Below are 8,285 nucleotides of genomic sequence, written 5' to 3'. Positions count from 1 at the left end.
AATTTAGGATCACTTGAATATAATGATTTGTCATGGTTTGGTTTGCATACTTGGGACCTAGAAAACCTACAAGATACATGCTAGACAATCTATTAGTCCCAATACCTATATTGTCACTCAATCACCAAAATCATAAATTATAACCTAATAGGATCATTTTGCTACAACTTTCAACGGATTGGTTGGATGCGCATGACATCCGCTTGAATATTTGAAGCTCATCTCGATCGGCGATCGATCATGGTACGTAGCAGGCATTCACGCTGCACATCTAATATCTGACTGAATTAATAACAGGAACAGCGGCGTTTCACCTGGCTACAGCGACCCCCGTGATCACAATCATCGGCCATCATGCATGCTAGCACTGTCGTCGAGGGGACTACTTGACTCCCGAGAGAGCGCGCCATACGATCCGCGCCACGTGGATGGACTGGATTAAACGACGGCCCGAGCCGGGGGACCATTAATGGTACATAGTAGCGGCAGCTAGCAGTACAAGCTAACACTATTCTTTTCCCTCTAGCAGCAACCATATTGTACGTGTAGCCTGTAATAATCTACTGCCACTAGCTATAGCTGCAAATCGAGCTATCGATCCACCGGCCGGACAGCCAAATCTTGTAGATTGATCGGTGTTTTTCATCCCGTCTTTTGCATCAGCTGGAATCCTGGAAAAGCAACCGTAGTTAGTAGTAGTATCAATCATGCAATCACCTTAGATATATGTGCACCACCCAATCGAAGTTAACAGCTGGGAGCCAAGTAAACAAACACTTGATATGCTGAGCCGCGATTAAGCCACGATCGATATCGCATTCTCATGGTACAGGACAATCACTAAGTAGAGAATTGGCCTTTAATCCCAATTGGTAGGGTGCAAATCTCCTGAAAATCCATCCGGAATAAACCAATCGGGACAAAATAGGTCACCATCCCAGGCGCTGCAAAAAAAAATTCCTAGGAGGGCCCCCCACATGCAATTTTTCACGCGAAATATGCACGCGCGCGTTGCCTCGTGCGTAGCTTCCTTGCCATCCCACCTACACACCACATCTAACTATATTGGGGATGCTATCATTTTGTATTAACTCGTGGGGGACCCTTTTATCCCGGTTGGAACACCAACCGGGATAAAAGGGGGTCTTTTATCCCGGTTGGTCTTACAATTCGGGATAAAAGGGTTCGAGGGTAGTCCTCTTTCAGTCACCTCGTTGGGACACTTTTATCCCGGTTTGAAACACCAACCGAGATAAAGGGTCGAGAGCCTTTTATCCCGGTTTGTAATACCAACCGGGATAAAAGGGGGGTCTTTTATCCCGGCTGGTGTTTCAAACCGGGATAAAAGACCTCTCAGGGTCTTTTTTTCCCACTAGCCTTTGCAACCCGGATAAAAGGTCCCGGTTGGTGAGCCTCCCACCAGTGACCGAGCTTTAGTCCCGATTGGTGAACCTTTTGTCCCAGACCAACTTTAAACCAGGACAAAAGGGGACGCATTGAAAGTCAATTCTCTACTAGTGATTTTTCATGGTAGCTACTCGTAGCTAGTAGTAGCACATAGTACATGTTTAAGCGATTAGTTCTCATAATAAGGTTCCGGTCTAATCTGCGCGACACCACCTCGGCTTTCTTTATTGGCTGGTATTCGTACCAGTGTTAGATAGATTCCTAGCTAATAAAAGGACGTGCCCAGCTACGAAAGAGTCCACACAAGGTGCAGTGTGTGGTAACCACGGTTAGATAGATTGCTGCAATTTTCTTTAAAAATTTGTGCAGGTCATTAACTGTTACATACATGTTCGGTAGCGCTGGCAGGTTGCTTATTTGTATATATTTTCCATATTGGTTTGTTAAGGGCTTGGGCACTTCGCTTTGTGGACCACTTGGTTGGTAATCTCACAAAGTACACTAAAAACTACGAAACTTGTGAATAAGAAATGAATTCAGGTAATATATAACCAACAAGCAGGTCGCACGCCCATCAGCAGCAGCGAGCATTTGAGAAAAATTCGTCCATTTCGATGGCACCCTCTCGTAAGTCCAAGGGCCTTCAATTTCCCTCTCCCTTCCCCATCAACGTCCAAATCACACTTTAATTAACATCATCACTACACACTCTCGCTCTCAAAATAAATTGAAAAACTAACATCACCACTACAGGAAGCATATTAGTTTTTTAATTACAGAGACCGACTCTGGACCAATAGCAATCCAGGGCCCCCATCACCTTCCTATTGGCTGAGCCATGGGCCCCACGGAAAGCATCCAAGGAAAAAACAAAAGCACTTGCATTATCGTCGGCCCGAGACTCAGTACTTTAGCCCGATATTAATGTGAGCATCAGTACTGAGCTTAACGGCTAGTCCCCAAGGAGCTCCTGTGATCCCATTTAGTACTGGGTGAAAGTTTCACCCGGTACTAAAGGTCACGCACCCATTAGTACCAGGTGAAGCCTCCAACCGCTACTAATACCGGGTGGAGGCTTCACCCGGTACTAATGGGTGACCTTTAGTACTGGGTGAAGCCTCCACCCGCTATTAAAGGGGTACCTCCTCTCACACGTCAGCCCCCCTTCTCTCTCTCACCACATGCTCACCCCCTCCCCACACGTACTTATCCGCTCATCCCCTCATCCGGCCTCTCACCCGTGCCTCTCTCTCTTCTCCCCCCCCGAATCTCCTTCATCCCCCACACGGATCGATCCCCTCACCGCCGCCCCTGCCATCAGCACCCTCTCCTCCCCCATCCGCTCGCCCCTCACCTCTTACATGTAGCGAGGTGGCGGCGGGGCAAGGAGCGGCGCAAGCAAGAAGGGAGGGCGTGGCGAGGCGACGGAGCATTGGCAGGGCGTGGCGGAGCAACGAGTGGCGGCAGGGCAAGGAGCAAGGAGCTCTGATGGGAGGACGTGGCGGCGGAGTGTCAGCAAGCGTGGCAGAGCAAGGAGTGCGTGGATCTTGGAGTAGCGGCCATCTCTCCCTCAGATCCAGCGGTGGCGGCAACCGGCAGGCTGAGGAGCAGCGTAAGTACACCGCCTCCCTCCCTCTCTCTCTGGTGCAGGGCTCAGGTGCTGTGGATGGGGCTCCGGCGCTCTGGTGCTGGTTATTTGACCTGGTACCCCTTTAGTACCGAAGTAGCAATACCGGTTGCACAACCGGTACTAAATGGCGTTTAGAAATCGGTACTGAAGACGCTTTCCCCAGCAGTACATGTACACCAGTTTCGCATGAACTAATGAGCTAAAGTGTGAGATCAGATGTTACCAGCAGAGCAGGTTCTTCATCGAGCAATTACAGGTCGACAGAAAAGTTTGCAGCAAAAGTAATGCGGGCAAAGCTTAGTTTAATCCCTTGAAAACCCTACAAACTTGGAGGACAAGAAGAGTCGCTACACTACTATGTCCAACCGAACCAACTAATGCAAGGCCTAACTACTACTAGAAAGACGACTAATGAACATGATCGTCGATCCCGATCGGTTCTTCGATTACATACAACAGATCGATACAGCAGCCGGCCAGTAATGATCTGTGCTCAATTGCGATAGTGATCGGATGGGATGATATCGATGTGAAGAAGAGCAATGTTTAATTTGCAGAGTACAAGGATCAGGAGTAACTAGAAACGAGTGAGCAGAGGCCGAGGTAGAAGTAGAACGTGCATGTGCATGATTTACCAGCAGGTTAAAAGAAACCCTGGCCGAGGAGGCAGAACGGGAAGGGCATCTCCACTGCGGTGTCGTCAGCAGTCAGGCCCATGCCGGTGATGCCGCCGCCGCCGCCGTTGCCACCTCCGAAATCCGGCACCTGCTGCACGGCGCAGTAGCTAGAGGTGGGCTCGAAGGAGGGGAGGACTATCGCCGGCTTCTGCTCCGCCCACTGCCAGCCGTCGCAGTCCTTGCCGCCGAGCGCCAGGAGCGGGGGCGGGAGCGGGGAGATGGCTTGGGAGGAGAGCTGCATGCGGCGGCGCTTCTTCTCGGCGGCCTGCTCGACGAGGTGGCGCGTGACGCCGTCGGGGTCCTCGGCGAGCCTGGCGAGGAAGGACATGAGCTGGTCGGGCCGCCGCTCCGTGGCCTGCAGGCGGCGGCTCATCTGCGCCAGCTCCTCCCCGATGGCCGTCTGCTCCCGCCGCAGCCGCTGCACCTCCTCGAGCAGCGCCTCCCGCTCCTCCTGATCTTGGCCCTCCTGGTGATCCTCGCCGCGGATGGCGCAGCTGGCCGCGGCGTACTGCGCCTCGCCGACGGATGAGCAGGAGGCGGCGCCCCCGCCGCCCTCGCCGCGCTTCTTGCGGCGCACGATGCGCGGCAGCAGGTGCGTCTGGCCGCGCAGGAACGACTCGTGCGCGAACTCCCACCGGTCCGGGTGCACCTTCCGGAACCCCTGCGGAGAATCCATGGCTCCAGGTAAGTGCACAGGACATAGATATGCGGAAGACGGACAGCAACCCCTGCTATAGCATCTGAGTGCCGATCGATGCCTCCTCAGCTTGGATCGCAGGAAAATCAGAGCACTTACGTATGTGTTGAGCTGGCGCACGAAGCTGGAGAAGTTGCTGTGCTTGAAGAAGCAGGGGAGCAGCAGCCTCGAGAAGCCGGCGGGGTCGACGACGACGAAGCTGTTGTTCTCCCTCCCCCAGCGCACGAGCGCGTCCGTCCGCGGGTCGCACACCATCTGGTACGTCTTGGCCACGAACGGCGCCGTCTGGAGCTGGTCGCCGCCGCCGCCGCCGCACCCGAGCAGCCCCAGCGCGAGCTCCGTGTGGAGGCCGTCCATGGATCACCAGCCGATAGAAAAATTAGGAATAGCAAAGGAAGCAGCGATCGGGCGGCCGGCCGGCCTCGCTCGCTAGCCCCGTCCGCTCAGCTCTGCAGCGAGCAGAAGAAGCTAGCAAGCGCCCGTGCTAGCCGCTGCTCTCCGAGCTGGATGGATGGGCGTCTAAATCCCTCAAAAGGCAGGCGGGGGCGGGGGGTTGCTGGCGGAGGGGGGCCGGAGCGGGAGGGGTTACTAATTATGGCCGTCGTCGTCGTGCCTGACAGGAAGGACATGGCTAAACTAGTCGCGGCAAAGGGGCCAGGGCCCAAGCGCATATCATATGGCGAGCCGCCCCGTCGCCTCCGCAGCTCGTGCTCTCGGTGCCTCGCCAGGCGGGGAGCGCCGCTGGCCGGCTCCGGCGGGTGACAAGTGGCGTGCTCGTGATCCTTCCCCCACGCCCGGCCTCGTGGTGCCCGTACGTCGCCATCGCGTGGGATTTGAGGCGATGCAAGAGCACTGTGCGCGCCTTTTGATTTGGACCAAAGCGGAAAGGTGCCGGGTAATCTCTGCATTAAAAATGCAGGTAATCCGACTGCCTAATCTATACTAGCAGGCGCCGAGGGCTCTCGTCAGGATTATTATCACGGCAGGCAGGATATCGATCTTTTTTTTAGGGTGCCCCCGAAAAGACTCTCATCGATCCCTTCTATCGTCACAGCGTGCAGTGTGTGTGCCGCGCACGCTCATCTGGCGGCGACGACTAGTCCCGCAGGATGGACACTTTCCGGCTTGATCGCTACGGCTCGCTAGGGATCATCTTATCAGCTCATCGATCTGGTCGCGCAAATGCTAGTAAGGCTAGCTACCAAACTGCTATAGAGTACCTACGAAAAATGAAACCGTTACGTAACGTGAAGAGTGCGGATACGTAGTGGACGACGCGATGGGGTCGAGCGAACCGGATCGAATCCATGCGGCCATGCGCGTGCAATGCATGTCGCGTCGTCGCCGACCGGCGGCGGGGCAGAGCGTGCGAGGTCAATCGGGCCGACGGGGGAGGTGGCCGGCCTGCGTGGAACGCCACCGGAAAGGCGCCGGGGTTGGTCGTGACAAGACGCGCGCTTACATGGGCGTGGTCGCGCGGATCGGACCAGAGCTAGCTCTCGCAGCCGCCGCACAGTGCCAGGCCACTGTGCAGCGCGGCGCCGGGGGCGGGTGGATTAGCTAACCGGCAGGGCGACCGGATGGGTGGATGGGCGCCGGGTCCGGCGAGGGCCCAGCACCATATATGCCCTGGGTTAATTATATTTTTTTCTTTCCCCCCTTACTAAGAAAAAGACATGCGGACTGAATAATCACCCGCACGAAATGGGCGGCGGGCCCGGGCCAGGTGGGGGCCCTCTTGCTTTTCATGGGGCCGGCATGCCCCGGTTGAGTAAAGAAATGCACACTAGGGGGGCGTAGGTGCGCTCTCTTCGAAAATATCTTGTCCCCTTGCCTTGGAGCTAAGACCTTGAGATGGATCATGGATGGGATGGAATGGATCATGCTCGATCATGCATGCATGCACGCCCAGCTTGGTCCCCAAGCAGCTGCTCGAACGATTATCCCTGGACCTGATTCCAAATCGGGCATGGCGGCATGCACGCCGTAGTATTTTGCAAACCGGTCTTTATCAACTCTCCTGCAAGAATGGTGTAGCAATTATACTACTCCCTCCATCCAGTTTTCATGGGTGCATAAACAGGTTTCAACGAGATCAAGGAGGAGTTAACTTGCTCTTAAAACTAAACGCCCAGTTCTTTTGACGAGGCACGGCACCGCCTCTTGGTTTTACTGCAGCATGCACGACGATCCGAAACCTCGCCCTCCTGTTCCCACGGCCGATCCCAACCACACGTTCTTCTTCTCTAGCCATCAGATGCGCACGCCGTCTCGTCTTCCTTGTGATGTTTGTTGTTCCTTCGTCTCCCGCGCAACGCCGCGCCATCCCTGCAGAACAAAATGAATTTCGCCGCGCCAATCCGAAATCCTGCTGAAAGTTTTGGTTTTCAAAATTTCAAGGACACTGGCTAATTTTTCGTGATCGCGCTCTGGAGTCTCCATGGCTCTATTTATACTCCCTCTGTGGTGAACTCTCCCCTGCACACCTCTTCAATCAATGGCGTCAAAAACTTTCGACTCAACCATCAGCTGCCAAGTCGGGACACCGACGATCCCATCAATTGTGATGCCATCGGCGACTGGGAAGGTCCTGCTCATGATCTCGACTTCCACATGGTGTGGAACGATGGAGATGATGGTGATTCTTTGTTCTAATGATTTGGTTTTGTTTTTATTTCGGGTGATCCATTGACATGCCTTTCTCTTTGGTGTCTAGTTGGGGAAGAGCAGGGAGAGGGTATGGGCGATTACGCACACGCACCCTCAGAAGGACTTGGAGAAAAATAAGCACAGGGCGCCCAGGGAGATCATGCACTCTCAGAAGGCCTTGGAGAAGAACAAGGGCGCCATGCACCCTCAGAAGACCTGCGCCATCAACGATGGTAGGCTAGGAACGAGAGAAAGAGAGCAGCACGTGCTAGAGGATGCGTACATGCATTAGAGAACGAGGGGTGTGCGGGAAGTATTTGACGATGCATTCATCTCAACAGGTGCCGACCGGGCATTAATCACGTAGCCATCCGAAGCGACCCTCGCGACGCCTACCGGAAAAATACGGTGCCCTCCCGTTATCCGCATACGAATACTAGATACTTTTCCCCATGAAAACTGGATGGAGGGAGTATATATTAGTAGGTTTGTTTAGTTTTATTATTGTTAAGTGTTGGTGTGCTATGGTTTATTTGCAGTCCCCTCCTACTTGGTTTTCTCGATTCAGAAAATCTAGTGGTGATCATGGCCAGTGTATGTCACTGGTTTTCCAGAAGAGGAAGCCCAACTTGCTAAGAAAATTAATATGAATCTACATAGGAGCTAGTGGTCAAGTCCCCAACTACTCAAAATTTGTTTCCAGAAAAGTGGTGGATTTGATGGCGTCTTAAAACGATCAGCACCAGCCCGCGACGACAATGCCATGCATTAGAGGCTACTGGTAGTAGAAAATAAAAAAAAAACAATTGTCATACGTGAGTGTATCTAACATATCACTGGTGGTTGGATGAACCACTGGTTTGACACCTCTTAGGTAAGGCCCCGTTTGGGACGGAGGATTTCCAAAGGAATTTCAAAGGAATGCATTTCCTGTATTTTGATGATATCACACTGCGTTTCGAACAGAGGAACCACGCTCGCCATTCCTCTGGACAGTATTGTGTTCTTGCACGAAACGGAGGAAAGAAAACATCCACTCGGAACTCTTGGAAAATCTTCGTGTGTGTGATAGAGAGGCTAACCCGCTCTAGTAAATGCTCCGTCGCCGAAGGCATCTTCCATGCAAGACTTCCCCGGATCCACCGCAAGGAGAGCTTGACTGGATCTCGCAGCGCCGGCACAACTCGAGCTTGATCTACTGCTGAGGAGCTCGGGTGCCATGCCT

At 53.6% G+C, this 8,285-nt stretch overlaps 1 protein-coding gene across 1 annotated transcript; it reads right to left on the bottom strand.

Moving 5' to 3' along the window:
• Nucleotides 1-3,306: 3,306 nt before the first annotated feature.
• LOC117855741 (heat stress transcription factor C-1a) lies at nucleotides 3,307-4,995 on the bottom strand. Its single transcript, XM_034738117.2, has 2 exons — nucleotides 4,511-4,995; nucleotides 3,307-4,375 (listed from the first exon to the last, which is right to left on the bottom strand). The coding sequence occupies exons 1-2, from the start codon at nucleotides 4,766-4,768 to the stop codon at nucleotides 3,680-3,682; spliced, it is 954 nt and encodes a 317-aa protein (XP_034594008.1). The 5' UTR covers nucleotides 4,769-4,995; the 3' UTR covers nucleotides 3,307-3,679.
• Nucleotides 4,996-8,285: the final 3,290 nt, after the last annotated feature.

This window comes from Setaria viridis, chromosome 5 (genome assembly GCF_005286985.2).
Source record: "Setaria viridis chromosome 5, Setaria_viridis_v4.0, whole genome shotgun sequence".
NCBI lineage: Eukaryota > Viridiplantae > Streptophyta > Magnoliopsida > Poales > Poaceae > Setaria > Setaria viridis.
This window is presented reverse-complemented; position numbering and strand designations above follow the sequence as displayed.